This window comes from Geotrypetes seraphini, chromosome 6 (genome assembly GCF_902459505.1).
Source record: "Geotrypetes seraphini chromosome 6, aGeoSer1.1, whole genome shotgun sequence".
Classification (NCBI taxonomy): Eukaryota; Metazoa; Chordata; class Amphibia; order Gymnophiona; family Dermophiidae; genus Geotrypetes; species Geotrypetes seraphini.
In genome coordinates this window covers 22,489,558-22,507,238 of record NC_047089.1, presented here as the reverse complement: position 1 = coordinate 22,507,238, position 17,681 = coordinate 22,489,558, and the positions used below count along the sequence as shown (strand labels likewise).

The 17,681-nt window shown below is 42.5% G+C and overlaps 1 protein-coding gene across 1 annotated transcript in view; it reads left to right on the top strand.

The window, feature by feature from the left end:
• The window catches only part of ME3 (malic enzyme 3), a 204,977-nt gene extending 188,387 nt beyond the window's left edge, over nt 1-16,590 (top strand). Inside the window, exons 9-15 of the mRNA XM_033949442.1 lie at nt 3,059-3,156; nt 3,956-4,069; nt 5,956-6,061; nt 8,585-8,727; nt 11,761-11,934; nt 13,824-13,922; nt 16,320-16,590. Coding sequence (XP_033805333.1) covers nt 3,059-3,156; nt 3,956-4,069; nt 5,956-6,061; nt 8,585-8,727; nt 11,761-11,934; nt 13,824-13,922; nt 16,320-16,481 — 896 coding nt within the window. The 3' untranslated portion in view covers nt 16,482-16,590. The remainder of the gene's footprint in view (nt 1-3,058; nt 3,157-3,955; nt 4,070-5,955; nt 6,062-8,584; nt 8,728-11,760; nt 11,935-13,823; nt 13,923-16,319) is intronic.
• Nucleotides 16,591-17,681: the final 1,091 nt, after the last annotated feature.

Below are 17,681 nucleotides of genomic sequence, written 5' to 3'. Positions count from 1 at the left end.
GACTTCGAGGAGAAGCAGCCGGTGTAATAGCTTTGCAAGACCTATGTTTAGATTGGGAAGAAATCTCGGTAGCCTTGGATAAACGAGGCATAGAAGTCTCAGTATCTAGAGAAGGCGAGGGTTTCTGTTGTAGAGATGTCTCCTGCGGAAGCTTGGAAGCGAGATGCCTCGAATGCCTGGAACGATGCTTCGGTCGAGGTGGAGGAGACTGTGTCCGAGGAGTAGATGAAGAGTCACTGGATGAGAACCGTCGAGACTTCCGAGGCTTGCCTCAAGATGCTGCTACAGGAGTCTCAGACTGCTGCTCAGGCTGGCTCGTAGGAAGCAGGTTCGAGGATGGAAGGAGTTGAGCCACGACCGAGGAAATCTGAGTGGTCAGAATGGCTTTTAACATGTCCTCGAACATAGGCACCGAGACAAAGGGATCAGGTCTCAAAGGTGCAGTAGTGCGCTCCAAGGAGAGCGACCTCAAGGATGAGTATTCACGATGCTTGGAGGCACGCTTAGCTGGAGGTCTCAAAGAGGCTGGCAGGACCGCGGGCATGGCCTGGGATACCTGAGACTCTGGAGGCTTCTTAGGAATGGTACCTGAAGGAGAGGCAGGAGACTTACCCGTCGAGGACGACTTCAGAGGAGCTGCCGTCGAGGCCTTTGAGACCGAAGATGTCGAGGTCGAGGCCTTAGTGGAGGCAGAAGCTGGCATCGAGGTCGAGGATTTAGATGTCGAGGCCGTCCCCGAAGCCGAGGTCGAGACCTTCTCAGGCGGTTGGTCCATAATGCCAGAAAGTTGGAGAAGTTTGGCACGGCGTCGACAAAGGGCTCGAGGTTGAAGGGTAGCACAGCGCAAGCAAGCGTCGGGGCAATGTTCAGGACCCAAACAAACAATACACCGACTATGGGGATCGGTGATTGAAATGGTCTTGTTGCACTGGCTACACTTTTTGAACCTGGTAAGAGGCTGGGACATAGAAAAAACAAAGTCTGACGTATCGAACGAGGTGAGCGGCCAGGCCTAGGTCGAAAGGCCGCTGACCGGAAAAAAAAACCGAATAAAAGGTTTTTGGGGTTTTTTTTAATATATATAAAGGAAACGAATGGAAACACGAGCACAGCGATTTAATAATAAAAATAATAAAAAGCCGCGGTGAGAGAAGGCAATGAAGGCTGCAGAGCTGAAAAGAAGAGGACTTCTCCGCTCCACGGAAAACATTGAACTGAGGTACCTCACAGGAGACGCGCCCCCTAACTCGGGCGGGAAGGCACTCGCGCATGCGCAGTACAGCACTCGGAAGCTCTTTCGAGGCTGTCGGTTGCGGGGCTCCGTCGGTGACGTTACCCACTGTTGAGAATATGCTGCCTGCTAGTCCTAGGATAAAATCTAGTTTGAGGCTTTTTTTTCTCCACATGTTTGACTGCGTTTCTTCCATTGCCTGGCTTGATAAAAATTGAAATATACCTGTGCCATTAGTTTTTGTTACCTTTTTATATTAGATTCTGTAGGAATACAGAATTAATGTGTAAAAAAATGAAGACGCATGGTTCTGCACTCTCATCTTGTTTGCTCATTTTTACCCACACCAAACTAAAATACACCAGCGACATTACTTTCGGTGTCAGGTCAAAAGCGCACCGGGACAAAGGCGCGCCCAGACAATTGAGCGCAGCGCGGGGGTGCGCGCCGCAGAAAATTACTGTTTTTAGGGCTCCCAATAGGGGGGCGGGGGGGGAACCCCCCCACTTAATAGAGATCGTGCCGCATTGTGGGGGCGTTGGGGGGGTTTGGGGAGTTGTAACCCCCCACATCTTACTGAAAACTTCACTTTTTCCCTGTTTTTAGGGAAAAAGTTAAGTTTACAGTAAAATGTGGACGGTTACAACCCCCCAAACCCCCCACAACACGGCGCGATGTCTATTAAGTAAACGGGGGGGGGGGGGCTCCCCAACAAAAACCCCCGTCGGATCCCCTAAAAACTGTAATTTTCTTCAGTGCGCGCCTCCGTCTTGTGCTCAGTTGTCGGCGCGCGCCTTTGTCTTTCGCGGGGTTGTCTATGAACCCTACTTTCTCATGCAGATAAAGGCAGGTAAGATGTACAATGCTGGGTCAGATCAAGTCCAGCATCTTGTTTCCAACAATGGCCAGGTGGAACCATAACTACTTGATATAGATAAGCTACGGTTTTCACAAGTTGATTTGATTTATTTAATTTTATATACTGCTTAGCACAGCCAAAGTATTAAAGTGGTTTCGAGTGAATGGACTGGGTTAGAAAGGCGGGAAAGGGGAGTTAAGATAAGAGATGTTTAAATACCTATGTGGCGTAAATGCGCATGAGTCGAGTCTCCTTCATTTGTAAGGAAACTCTGGAATGAGAGGGCATAGGATGAAGTTAAGAGATGATAGGCTCAGGAGTAATCTAAGAAAAAACAGTTTTACAAAAAGGGTGGTAGATGCGTGAAACAGTCTCCTGGAGGAAGTGGTGGAGACAGAGACTGTGTCTGAATTCAAAAGGACCTGGGATAGACACGTGGGATCTCTCGGAGAGAGAAAGAGATAATGGTTACTGCAGATGGGCAGACTGGATGGGCCATTTGGCCTTTATCTGCCATCATGTTTCTATGAGTTCTTGTGTTATAGCAATCGATTTAATTAGCAACTGGACTGACTTAAAGGCTAATGCTCATAAGTACCACTAGCATTGGTTGAGTAGAAGACAACAAAATGGATGCCTTCTGCTCAAATCAATTTCTAATCCATGCACTCACTCGAAACAAAATGGATGTTCCCAGTGGTGTGCTGCAAGCATCAATCCTTGACCTGGTTCTTTTTAGCATTTCTGTGAGTGATATTGCGAAAGGACTGTCATAGAAACATTTTGATAGAAAAAAGGACAAATGGCCCATCCAGTCCACCCATCCAAAGCATCTGGTAAGGTTTGTCTCTTTATAGATGAGACCAAAATCTGCAATGAGGTAGATGATGTAGATAGCATGAGGAAGGATCTATTAAAGTTTGATTTGCCACTCACACTGCCTTTTTTTTTTTTTTTCATTGCTCTAGGAACAGCGTCTGTCGCAGTAGCAGGTATCTTAGCTGCATTGAGAATCACAAATAACAAGCTGTCAGATCACAAGTTTGTTTTCCAAGGAGCTGGAGAGGTAGGGTTCAAGTCTGCTATTCTCAGAAATAAATCACTGGCATTTGTAGCCAGTTTTATGCTGAATTAGTGTTACAGCACCACGTCCACTCAATGTAATGAATCTTTGACCAAAGTTGAAAGTTCATAACACCTACGGAAAAAAAATTCAGCCATTGTTTAGAAAGATACTGAAGTATTTTAAGCATTGCTGGTATCCAAAAGTGTGGAAGTTAAAGCTCAGTTTATTAATAAAGAGGCCTTTTTACTAAAGCTTTGCATGTGCTAAGTGCCACATGGCCATAGGTATAAAAGAGGACATGGAGTATTTGGCATGACATACAGTCCAAACTCCAGTTAATACTGAGTATATAAAGCCTTAGGCCAGGATTCTCAAAAAACTGCATTAAAAAGCGACGGTCTACTAACACAGCTGTTTTGGTAGCGAATTCAAAAAAATCAAGTCATTTTCAAAACTATTGCGTATGCAAATGAGGCCGGTAGACAGTAGCAAAGATTTGCTAAATGTGGGTGGAGGGAATCCACTTCCCTGTCAGAGATCTACATGGAGGTAAGGGGGGTGCGTCAGAGATAGAGGGGGGGGGGTTGTATGGCAGTGGGCATCTCTCCCACTGCAGGAGGGGGATTGTTTACTGTGGAAGAGAATCGGCCTCTCTCCCAGAATTCTTCCAAGAGTAGATATTACCCAAGATCTTTTATTACTAATAACATTCACAAATAAATAGGCATAAGGAGTTATACAGTAGTATATTGTTGTATCTGTATATAAATATATTTTTCTATAATTATGTTTGGTTCAGGCTGCCTTGGGAATAGCTCATCTAATCATTATGGCAATGGAAAAAGAAGGCGTTCCAAGGAAGGAAGCAATTCAGAAGATCTGGATGGTTGATTCAAAGGGACTTATAGTTAAGGTAATCCTGAGCTTTTACACAATGGTTTTCAGTTAATGAGACTTTTCTTATTTGACCCAGAAGTTCCTTCCTCCTTTGGATTTCCAGATCAATTCTGACAGCCCAAGGCAAAACCTAATATCTGACAAAACTCGTAAAAATGAGCTTGAGCTGGTTTTGTAGATGCTTGGTTTTGTGCAGTGATGCATAGAAGATGGTAAAAAAAAAACCAGTTCAAACCTCCTTAAACTCAGAGTGGCAAAATCTAGTGTTTTCTTGAAATTATAGCTAAATTTATGACAAAACCTAGTAAATAACATATGCAATTAACAGATATGTTGAGAGCAGCCATTCAGTGATGGTCTTAAATAAGAGACTGATGTGGAGTCTTTCTGGTTTTTTACTTGAAAAGATAGCATTATTTGGCTTAATAGCTGCTCTGAAATTGCATTTTAAAAAAGCATTGTTGATTTTTCACATATTTATTAGCTGGCAGGTACTAAGGTTTGACTTGAGGGTGGGTCAGAATTTGAACCAGGAATGGGATCCACTGCTGTAAGCCTTCTCCCAATATAATCTAATGACCACAGTGATGGTCCTTGGCCTTGGTTAGTGATCATGAACCAATGCTCTTTCAGAAACCCTGCAAATGTGGGCCTAATGTAAGTCCAGTCACTAGGTATCACCATTGTTCTGTGACAGATGTCTCTCCCCTCCCCCCAAACTATCCTCCAGAGCTGCAAACATCATTTCCACAGGGTTGCCAGATACCTTTTCTTTTAATCCCACTCATTTACCTTTGAAAAGCAGCCCCAAAACAACCCAGTGTATTTCTTCATATTCTCAAGGATGACTAAGATAAAAATGCCATAATCAGAATCTGCCATTTGACTCTCAAAGATGAAACTCAATAAGCTAAGAACATATAGGAGAAGATTCTCAAAACTTTAATGTAGTTGCTAAACCGGTTTCAGATGGTTTAGCGTTCATATATTTTAGCCGTGGATTATCAAAACGGCTTACCGTGATCTTTTCCAAGCTTCCTAGCAGTCTTCGCCATGCAAATGTACTACTCATTAATATTTAAAGAGCACTACAGGCAATTCTCTATTATCGCTGGATGATTCCCTAACCTCACTGTCCTACATTTGCGAGCAAAATTTTCGTCAGGTCTGAGCTTTACTTTGTGGTCGGTGTCTGAGCTCAGACCTGCCAGAAAATTTTGCCGCCATCAAGCAACACCCTCCCCCCCCGGCAGTGGGAGGGATGCCCACTCCCACCACTGCTGTTGTGCCTCCAACATGCCGCCGTTGTGCCTCCAATAACCCCCTGCACCCCCCTTTACCTTGTATACGAAGTCTGACCGGAGGAATGCCTACCCCCTCCAGCCAGCAGGCCCGTCTCTTCAAAATGGCGGGCCTTCCCCTCCCCGGTGCATCCTGGGATGCGCCAGGGCCTAGGGCTCTGATTGGTTCGGATAATTTCCTTAAGAAAAGTACATAAGTCATTTCTAAGATGGACCTGGGGAAATCCACTGCTTAGTCCTAGGATATGCAGAATAAAATCTGTTTTACTATTTGGGATCTTTCCAGGTACTTGTGACCTGCATTGACCACTGTTGGAAACAGGATACTGGACTTGATGGATGTTAGTTTTGGTACTTTGGGGGGGTGGGGATTGGGATTATTATGTTCTGATCTTGGACTATGTGCTTCACCAATGGAAGGAGTGGGTGATGGGTAGAGGATTATTTCTATCCTTTGACTGTGCTAGACATACCTTTGTTTCTGCACTCTTGGGCTGGAATATTATTGCAATGTTGTCTGTGCAGTGCTTCTTTTTGATATTGATATTGTTTCAATTAAGACAAAATAAGAATTCTGATGCAACACCTGATGTTTTTACAGGGAAGGGGTAACTTGAACCATGAAAAACAGATGTTTGCACACAACCACCCACACCTGAAAACGCTGGCGGAAGTAGTACGCACCTTGAAACCTACTGCTATCATAGGTACAGTACAGTTAAGTACCGGCACGATGTTTTAAAATGGAGAGGTTTATTTATATGATATGCTTTTTTGATATGGGCAGAGAGAGACGAAGATTCAGCATAATTTGTTTCCTGGGTCAGACAAATAATCCACTGCCTCCAGGGTTTGGTCTAGAGGTCTGCACGGGAATGGGGATCGTGGGAATCCCGCGGGGGTCCCGTGGGAATACCCCCTAACCCACGGGGACCCCCCTCTGACCCATAGGACTCCCACGGGGATGGAAGGCTTTGGAAGCAGGGTTCGTCCATATAATATAATGGACACGTCAGCCTTAGTAAAAGAGGGGGTTTATAAGTTAATTACCTGAACAGAAAACAAAAAAGGGTTCCACCAAAGAGATTCCCACAAGGAAAACAGCAGCATAAACACAAAAGAAACTGTGGAATTGATGATCCTATCAGAAGTAATTGCTGCTTTTTATGGGGACGGGTGATGGAGGTAATTCCTTGCAGGGATGGGTGGAGACGGAGAGGATCCTGGTGGGGACGGGCGGGATTTCTATCCCCGTGCAACTCTCTAGTTTGGTCTCTTGGCATTGGCCAATCTGGATAACTTGGAATTTCCTGTCCGATCCTAATGAGGAGAGGCATTCCCTGTTGCTCATGCCAAGAATTAAGAGCTAACTGTCCCCAGGCCCACCTGGCTAATAATTGTAAATGGATCTGCTCTCCCAAAATATATGCAAACCTTTTTTTTTTTTTTTTTAAACCTAGCTCTCTCTACTGCTAAGCTTGACCATTATTGGCACATTTCCGAATGCCCATCAGCCGCGGCACTGAGTTTAGTGTGCTGAGGCTTCAGAAAGTTTGCGGGACACTGGTCTTTAGGGTTGTAACAGGCCCAATGCCGTCTGCCTCCTCCTTTGTTTTCTTTTTTGAGAAATTGTTTATTATCAAGTACAGCCTTTAGTTGTTGATTTATGCAAGGCTTTTGCTTCTCTTTAAACCTCCCATAAAGCCACCTGCAGTGTAATGGGACCTCAGCGTTTGAAAATGCCATTTGAGCCACTGAACACCTGCCATCTGAAGTTTCTGAAACACAGAACGAGAGGCCAAAGAGATATCAAAATATCAACCAAGAAGATACTTTATTAAATCAATAATAAAAATGTCATACAAATAGACAAAGTCTACAGTACAGTGTTCATCTTGATTTGAGTGTAAGTAAGTCTAGGAGTGCCCTAGATTTAGTTACAAGATGGACATTATACTATAGACTTTCTCTATTTTTATGACATTTTTATTATTGATTTAATAAAGTATCTCCTTGGTTGATATTTTGGCATCTCTTTTGCCTCTTGTTTCTGTGCTATAAATGCTTATCTGAAGTTTCTGACCTAGAAAGTCTCGTTTTTGGTGTTGGTAACTTGGGCTTCAGGCTCTAGCAACAGATCCACTTTGCACTATGTTTTTCAACAATAGGGTGGTTCTGTGCCCCATCCAAAGTTCTTTCCTAAGATAATGTTGGAATCCCATCTTAGCCAGTCCATAGTCCTGCCAACATTTTTTCCCCTAAACCTCATGCCCACAAAGGAGAAAGCACACTGTACACTCTGGACTGCCAAAAAAACCTTGGCCACCTACCCAACTCTGCCTTAGCTGCTTTTTTTTTTTTTTTTAAATATGCTGTTCAGTTGATCACTGCTGCCCAAGTGGAGCATCCTTCTGGATATCAGACGCACTTTCTCCATTTATGAGAGCTAAATCCACTATCAGCCCTGTAGTGGAGGATTCTGTCATGATTTATCTAAGCAGAGCTCTGTGTAAGATATTCATCATCTTTCTACTTTACAGATTTGCAGTCCACATCCAATAGATTAAACTCGCCTGGCATTACCGCTCTCTTCATTCCCACCTTTGTAATATTATTGATCAGGTCTCTATCCAGTTCTTCTGTTTAACTCAGAGGTCTGTAGAGTACGCCAGTGTGGACGGATGATGTAAACTTATCTTGCCCAAAGAATCCACAGGACGTCCTTTTAATATAATTAACATATTGATAGGGACTGAATAATAATGAATACAGTGATATAATCTGCAGTTTCTTTTATCAGCCTCTGCCTAGTGGCGTAGCAAGGGTTGGAGGCGCCCTCTTCTCTTTCCCCCACCAGCCATACTCGTGTCCTCCCTTCTCCTCCCCATACCACTTTAAATCACCAGCTCGGCCCCCGAGTGATTTCAGAGGGGGAGCCAGGCTAGGAGAAAATTTAAAGAGATACCATGGGGAGGGGGCACGAGCGTAGAGTGGGGGGACAGAGAAGTACCAGCACCCCTATCAAGACGGCACCCAGGGTGATCCACACCCCACTTCCCCTTACACTGCCACTATCTCTGCTAGCATGTCCTTAATATGTGAACATGTCATGCTTCATGCTTGAATTCTCTTTCAATTGAAATAGAGTTTAAGGTTTAGTGATGGCTATCTGATCATATATCATGTAAAAGAAGAACAGTGTAAAGCTGGGTTTTTTTTTCCTTTTACAGGTGTGGCAGCCATAGGTGGAGCTTTTACGGAACAGATTCTGAAAGACATGGCTACTTTCAACGAGCGACCAATCATTTTTGCCTTGAGCAATCCCACCAGCAAAGCAGAGTGCACAGCTGAGCAGTGCTATCAGCTGACAGAGGTAATACGCAGTACGTGCAAGACACTCTGCCCCCCCTTTCCACTGCATCATAAGAAAGAGATCCAAAATATTAACACAGCATATCTGAATGTCACTAGGTATGAATTATGCCTTTGAAAGTTTTCTATACTGCTTAAGAACTAAACGGTTCACATGACTTAAAACAAAATCTTAAAATCAAGTTTCAAATTTATTTAAAATTTCTTATACCGCTCAATCAGACTTCTGAGCGGTGTACAATAAAAATACAGCTTTCATCATGTAAAATAAGGGTGAACATTTGACAATTAGAATCTACATGAGAAACTCAGACAAAGACGTACAGGAACAAATGGAAAAAGGGGAGGAACTACAATATTTTGAAAAAAGAGAACAATTAAGGAGAAAACGGGGGAGTACTATCTTTTCTTTTCAAAGGACTGTTAAGTCATAAGTGTGCGGTGACAAACAGTTGGGTTCTTGAATTGAAACCAGTCAATACATTGTCACAACTGACCCACCAGGTAAAAGCGGCAACATCATGCGTCAGGAAACGCACCATTTGAAGGTGGAGCCCTAATCTTAACATTATTTTATTAGCCTGAGACACTAAGGCCCGCGTTCTATAAATGGCGTCTTAAGTTAGGTGCCTAACTTAAGTTGAAAATGCCATTAAAAAATGAAAAATAAAGTTTTTAAAAGGAAAATTGTAAGCGTTTTACATTGCCTAACACCACTGTAGGTGTGTCTAACGCTAGAAGTGGCATTAGGGGTTGTAAAGCATCTCCGTAGGCGCAATTCATGTGAAAGGTAGGCGCCAGAAATGTAGGCCTTTAAAACCCTGACCTACATTTCTGGCACCTGCTTTACACATGACTCCAGCGTTGGTTTTGGAGGCACTGGCCGATGCCAGCACCAGTTGCAGAGTCCGGCCCTAAGAATTTAATTCTATAAATGGTGCCTAAATTTGGGCACCAATTTAAAAAAATAAAAAAAACAGCGCTAAGTGCTATTCTATAAATGGCGGTTAGAGTTGGGTGTCTTTTATAAAGTAGTATTTGGTGCCGGGTTCTGTGCCCAAATTTGGGACACAAGGATTTTCACCAGCTGGAGCCTAGTATAAATTCTCATACATAAATTTCGGCACAAATCTCCCTTATTATGTAACACTGTGCAACCTCCCAATAACCATCAAAATGGAACCCTGATATCTCAGTTTTCGAAAGAAACTAAAGACTCTTCTCCATTGACAATCAATAGTTGCTGTAACTCAAAGAACACCATATCCTTATCCAATGTAAACTGTATTTCTAATGTCCACTTTTTTCTTCCTTGTAAAAGACTCTCCCTCTCCTTCTCCTACTTACTGTCTCCTTAATTCTTCTATCTTTTGCCTATCACTTGAATTGTACATTGCTTTGAACCTAATTAGGCATAGAGTGACTCACAAATTGTAGATTAGATTAGATTAGTTTACACTGCTCACAAGTTTCAATTTTAATCAAGTTTAATAGGTATTTGATTAATTGCTTATCTTTTTTTATCTAAGCGATATACAATATAAATTAATAAAAACAAATTAAAAATACAAAAAAAAAAAAAATAAAATAAAAAACACACAATGGCAAACAAAAAAACAAGAGTGATGAGGGGAGAACTACAATAAAGTCAAGAAAAGGAGGGAAAGGGGGGAACAAAAGGGAAGGGGGGAATCTTCTGATTGGAGCCATTTCATTGAAGGACAGAGCTCAATCGTGGGCCAACAATCGCGCACAGGACATTAGCGCACCGGATTTAAAGTCAATTTGAAAGCGCTCTGAGGGGGTGTGGGGAGGGACACCCCCCCCACACACAAACACTTAACTTAGTATGTTGGCACTGCCGCTGGGGGTGGAGTGGAGGTGAACCCCCCCCCCCCCCCCGTTTCAGAGGAAACTGAACTTTTTCCCTAAAAAATAGGGAAAAAGCCTGTTTCCTCAATAATGGGGGGTTCCTCCCCATAACACCCCCCCCTCCAGCAGCAGCGCCAACACTGTCCTGCACGTGATTGTTGGCCCGGTTTTGTCTGCGCACGATTGTCTCGCGCGGTTTTTACTGAATCCACCGTTCTAGGATTCAAAAGCAAATTAGATGCACATCTCCTTATGAGAGGCATAGAGGGATGCGGGTGACTAAAACTACAATCAGGTGTGCACCTGACTGGGCCTCCGCGTGTGCGGATCGCCAGACTCGATGGACCTTGGGTCTGATCCAGTGATCATCCTCGAAGGCATCTTTGAATAAGAAGCATCTCAAAGCTCCCTAACAAGTCAGTATCTCAAACTTTTTTAGGTCTGGCACACTAAATGGAGCAAATGTTTTTTGTGGCACATTATAATTGAAATTATAAAATTGCAAAAGAAACAAAAAATTAAAATTTGAGAGTTGTTTACTTAAAGTTTTTTAAGCTATGTATGGGTAATTGTAACAACAGTGAAACTAAAATAGATAGAATAGAATTGCTTATCTATGCAAAGGATGAGCTTGTTTTTGAGGGCAAATTAAGTCAAAATGTGGCTCGATAGTCAACAAGCAAACATGCATTTCATCAACCATCATCTGCAGTCGTTCTCTTTTTTTTCTATTTAATTTCAGTCAGAGCTGAAAATCAAAGTTCACAAAGATAAGAAGATCCAAGCGGTAACAAAGCATTGATTGCTTTTTTGCTCAAGTTAGGATAGCTACTGCATAAAAAATAAAGTTACTTAATCATTAGTTTTTCAAGGATCAATCATGTCAAAGAATGATGCTTGTCTGGACTGTTGTATCCTTATGCACGCAGACACTCATAACATTGATAGACTCTTGGGTACGTGACATACAAATCATCTATTCTAGTGTATTCTTATGAAAATAATTTTTAAAAATAAAGTAAAATTATGAAATCTCTTGTGACACACCCGGAATCTCTTCGAGGAACACAGTTTGAGAGACACTGCACTAAGCTAGAGTTCACTTATTAAAATGTAAGCGTTATAAAACATAATGATGTTTTGTTTATTTGCTTTCTGGTAGGGCCGAGGTATATTTGCAAGTGGGAGTCCATTTCCTAAGGTGACTCTATCAAATGGACAGACCTTCTTCCCTGGCCAAGGAAATAATTCCTATGTTTTTCCCGGGGTGGCCCTTGGAATCATCGCCTGCGGCGTCCGACATATCTCTGAAGACATTTTCCTTACTACGGCTGAGGTCTGCTATTAAATTAGGGTTTTTTTTATGTTCTCTGTTTGTGCCAAAGCTCTGTTTTCTGCTCAGATTTGTTAGAAATGAGTCACTTTCTCTCAGAGCCCATGCCATCAATTTCCTGAGTCTGTTGGATCGGGCTCTGGAAAAAAAAGATAACACCTGTTTTGCTATCAGTACATTCATTCAAAAGAATCCCCTGCTTTACTTTTTGAAATAAACATATGCTATCCTTTATTATTACGTTTAGAATTTTTCATCCTTCTAACTCTCAAAACTGCCGTCCTCTTATTTATTGGCTTTACAAGAGAGAGGAAGGTCTGAGATGCCATCACCCTAGGACTCTTTGGTGTGTGGCAGCGGGGGGTTTCCCTAAGTCTATTGTAGTGGAGTGGCATGATGTAAATAAATCTTTAGGTAGATGCCAATGAAGGTTCCTGGCACCAGATTCTTCCAGTTTAACTGTGCTTTAAGTGTAAAGGAGATGAAAAGGTCCACATAGAACCACCTCTGGACGATTCTTAATTCAGTAAAAGCTGTCACAGCTTGTAAAGAAGCCAAAGTTTTTCTGCACTCCAGTTCTGAAATTTACTAAGATTGTAGTAAAAATAAATTTAAAAAAAGCTCTAGGGTGACGGTGTCTGCGTCACACAAAATGTCCTTGATAAAGCAGATATTTAGACTCGGGCCGCCTTCTCCTCATTTCTTTTATCACTTAACACACAAAAGGCCTCCAAGGTTGGGTTGGCATCTAGACTTTAATGAAACATAGAAACATAGAAAGTGATGGCAGAAAAAGGCCGAAGCCCATCGAGTCTGCCCACACCGCTGACCCACCCCCCCTATTTAATCGCTCTCTGATGACCTTTCCCTCGTAGAGATCCGACATGAGCATCCCATCTGTTCTTAAAATCCGGCACGCTGCTGGCCTCGATCACCTGCACTGGGAGCTTGTTCCAGCTGTCAACCACTCTTTCGGTGAAGAAGTATTTCCTGGTGTCGCCATGAAACTTCCCGCCCTTTATTTTCAGCGGGTGTCCTCTTGTGGCGGAGGGTCCTTTAAGAAGGAAAATATCATCTTCTCCCTCGATACGACCAGTGACATACTTAAACGTCTCAATCATGTCTCCTCTCTCCCTGCGTTCTTCGAGAGAGTATAGCTGCAATTCGTTCAGTCTTTCTTCGTATGATAGATCTTTAAGCCCCGAGACCATCCTGGTGGCCATCCGCTGTACCGACTCGACTCTCAGTACATCTTTACAGTAATGTGGCCTCCAGAATTGTACGCAGTACTCCAGATGAGGCCTCACCATGGTTCTGTACAAGGGCATTAGGACGTCGGGCTTCCGACTAACAAAGCTTCTCCGGATACAACCCAACATTTGCCTAGCCCTGGATGAGGCCTTCTCCACTTGATTGGCCGTTTTCATGTCTTCACTGATGATCACCCCCAAATCCCGTTCTGCTGTAGTCCTTGCTAAGGTTTCACCATTTAATGTGTACGTTCTGCACGGTTATTGTTGCCCAGGTGCATGACCTTGCATTTGTTAGCGTTGAAGCTAAGCTGCCAGGTCGAGGACCAAAGTTCCAATAAAACCAGGTCTTGCGTCATGCTGTCGGACAGACTGCCGTTACCCACAATGTTACATAGTTTGGCATCATCGGCGAATAATGCTATTTTACCTGAAGGATACCAACCCACTCTCTGAGGACCTTTGTTTTTTGCTTGGCTTGGTTTCCTGTGCTTTGGACTACCTGTCTTGCTCTTAGCACTAAACCAAGCCTCCATAGTGTAACTCAAAAGAAAGGCGTCTGGCAATTTAAAATGAACAGAGCAGCTAGAATGGCAAAACTTCCTTTTACATGATCTGCCTTGACTTTCCTCTTCCCGTTAGGTCATTGCTGAGGAAGTAACACCTGAACATCTAGCAGAAGGGCGACTCTACCCTCCACTGAACACTATCAGGGATTTGTCCTTGAAAATTGCTGTTAAGGTAAGGGTGTTTTACTCTTTGTGCATATCTTTTGTAGTAGTTAAACCATATAGTACATAGTGTCAGTAAAGGAAATATTGTTTTTCACACAGATTACCCAGTACACATGCATGCAGCCATATCTAAAGTGGAGTTCACTATGATTATTCAACTCTGTAGCTCTGTGAAGCAGTCCATGAAGAGGAAAACTTTTTTTGGGGGGGGAGGCAGTATCATTCCTGATAATTTGAGGCATGAGATGCTACTAAGATGAAAAGTCAGCTATGAAACCAATAACCCTAAATCTCCCCTTCTCTCCCAGCAGCAGTATTTCTTGACTTTTGCTAGCTTGTGGTAGGACTGATCTTAATGCAGATTTTGGAATGGCTGAATCTTTATTTAAGAACATGGACAAGATATTTGGAATCCTTTGTAATAATAATGAAGCCTATGCTTATTAACCATATCACCTATTACCATAAAAAAGTATAATTTTATTTCAATACAAATAACACAAACACACCCCAAACCCTCAACACGAACACCTTAAAATTAAATAAAACTCAAGTCTAATTCAAATATTTCTTATCTTGAGGTAGTCCCTTGATGTTTTTAAGGTGGTATATTTTCCAAAACTTCTTTATACAACCATGTTAATGGTGAAGTAAATCTTCTGAGATATTCTCATATCCACATTTGAAAAAAAGTGTTCATAACAATTGAAACCAGTCTTGCATTCCACTAACATCCTTTGGGGAGTGCCTTTGGGGGATCTCCTGTCCTTAGTTGGTTGTCGACTTGGTACACGATGCAGGCAGACTTTATTATGACAAATGAATTTTTGATTAAAAACCTTTTACCAGGTAAGGGACCCAACACGGTCCGTGTTTCGGACAAACCTTCGTCAGGGGTCCACTTTTGATAAAAAGGAAAATTATCAAAAGAAAAAAGCCTTGGATAAATAGCTATCGATAGGTGACACGCTGAAAAAACCGCGGCTTTTTTCTTTTGATAATTTTCCTTTTTATCAAAAGTGGACCCCTGACGAAGGTTTGTCCAAAACACGGACCGTGTTGGGTCCCTTACCTGGTAAAAGGTTTTTAATCAAAAATTCATTTGTCATAATAAAGTCTGCCTGCATCGTGTACCAAGTCTGCAGTTTTTTTTTGGTTTGTTTGCTCTGGATTGTCTTTCACTGCAGACAGTTGGACCTTGGTTTTTTCCTTTGTTTTGGTTTGTTGCTTAGTTGATTGTCAACAATGAAGATTGTTCAAAGTAAATAGACCCAAGGAATACCGTAAATAAGTCTTGTCTCCTGAAGACACTTTCAGCGAAACATAGTCTGGTGTAAAGCAAGACTGGTTTGGAGGGTAGATGATTTTTATTGCTGTGTTTTGTATTATTACTTCCTGTTTCCTTTCTGATGTATCACAGCAGAGGGAAGCCTCTGGGACCAATGCAGGCAGAAGATGTGTATCACTGCTTCTGCTGCTGGCAAAGGTGCTGAGATAAAGCGGAGAGGGAGGTTCAGAGGAGTTGTTGAGCCACCTTTGGGGAGGGTGGGGGAAAGCCAGATCTAGGGATTGGAGGAGATGAAGGTAGATGCCAAGCAAAGAATGGCAAGGGTTTGAAAGGTCTGCCTACACCTGATTGCAAGATATCAGAGAGAGAGAGATATTTCTAAAAATTATATTCCATTTAATATGAAATTCAAAATAAATACTTTTTTAACCTATATTTGAACAATTTATTTTTCTATTTACTTTCATCCCAGTATCTTTTCTGGGGGGGGGTTCTGTTTCTTCTGACTTTGCCAGGACTACTGTCCATCTGACATTTCTTCTCTCTCCATCATTCTCTCTGCACCTCTGTTTATCCTGTCCAACATCTCCCTTTGGTGTTCCTTTCCCTGTCCCTGGACTGGCTCACTGCAATCTGGTATCTGTGCCTCCACTCTACCCCATCCCCCTCCCTGCATATAATCCAGTATTTCCCTCTTTCTCAAATCCTTCCCCTGCTTCTGGACCAGATAGGCACTGGCTCAGGATTCTAATGACAAAGGGTGCCCAAATCTCACTCCCAGGATTTATCCCTCTAGGAGTTTGAAGGTAGACTGAACTGGGCTTTTGCTGCCTTTTCTGCATTGGCATAGTTTATTTCATTGTAATTCTGTGCATTTTAACATTGTGAGTGCTAATTTATAAAGCAAGGATCCATGCTGCATTATCTTCTGTGTGAAATTCTTCTACATTACACAGCTATTAAAATGCACACAGACCTCTCCCTAACCTAGTGCTGTAATCTCCAAGTAAGGAATAAATTTCACTTCACACTCTTTTTGTACATTTTCTTTTGCAGACTCTAATGCTATTAGGTTATAGACATATGCAACAAATCATGTTTATGCTTTGATTTCAGATCGTTGACTATGCTTACAGAAATGACTTGGCTTCATGGCATCCTGAACCAGAAGACAAAGAGGCCTTTGTTGAATCTCTTATCTACAGCCCTGACTATGATTCATTTACTATAGACAATTACTCATGGCCAAAGGAAGCCATGATGATTCAAGATGTGTAAAATGGGTTTTTCTATTTCCCTTCCTTTTTGTTCTTCTTATTACCAAGATTTACAAAATACTACATCAAAATAAATACAGAACCATGCTACTACACTCCACAACCTGCTATAGAGACTATTGCAGCACTGTTCAGGATATTTTGCTTGCCTATCAGGATTTAGTTCGGTGGGAAGACCCAACTTGACTGATTCAGACTTCCAAGGTTTATAAAGCCTCGTGCACCCATTTTGTAAAGACATGAGTTGGGTCCTAAGTGCATTCCTTTAGAAAAGCTTAGAGCCAAAATGTGTTCTGATACTGGTTATTCTTGACTGAAGAAGTCAAATCCCCACCCTCCAGATTTTGAACAATCAGCTTTAAAATGAGCTCTGTCTTTAGTGGAAGAGCCCAGTATTTAAGACTATAAATTAAGCTTTATGTTGAATTATTCCAGGAACAGCCCGAGCTTCAGTTCTCCTGAAAATGCCCTCTTTGAAAACCCCAACCTTGCCAAAATAATGGAATCAGAACACGGTTTATTTTATGACAACAGCAAAGTCCTCTGAAGCCAAGCATTTGCTGACAAACAGTGGTATAATTGTAAAAGGTGAATTTAGTGCCTTGACAGGTCATTCACTTCCCCTCCAACCCTGCTTATGCTTCGCCAGCCTTTTGTTTTGGGGCATTTTATATTTTACCGCATATTTCATCAAACAGTGGCAAAATACAATAGTGGATTGTCCCCTCCTCAACATTCACCTAGTCTCGCTCTCAGGTAAACTCCCCAACCTTCACCCAGTCTCTCTTGCTCATGTTACCCCCCTTCCCCAGCCTTTATCCAGTATCGTCGTTCCCCCCCCCCCCCCCCGGCCTTTAACCATTTTCTTTTCCCTCACTTGGCTTTGGCTGCAGAAAAAAAGGGATTCCTGTTTCCTCACCACGACTTGCCTCTCTGCACACTTAAGCCATGTAGTGCCAGAAATTCAGGTTGGTCTGGTGGTTTCAAGTCTTGTGAGACTTGAAGTCATGATATCATCTTGAAATTCCAGCACTGCACAGCTCATGCTTGCAGAGCGCTGAGTGGTAGGGGAGAAGCAGGAAGACTTGGCAAGCTTCTGAGGATCAGAAAAAAAGCACTTGGTGGGCCAGGTCATGGCCTGTGGGCTGTAAATTGGACAAGCTTGATTTACATCTTCATTTCTAAAGTTGCGCTATTAAAA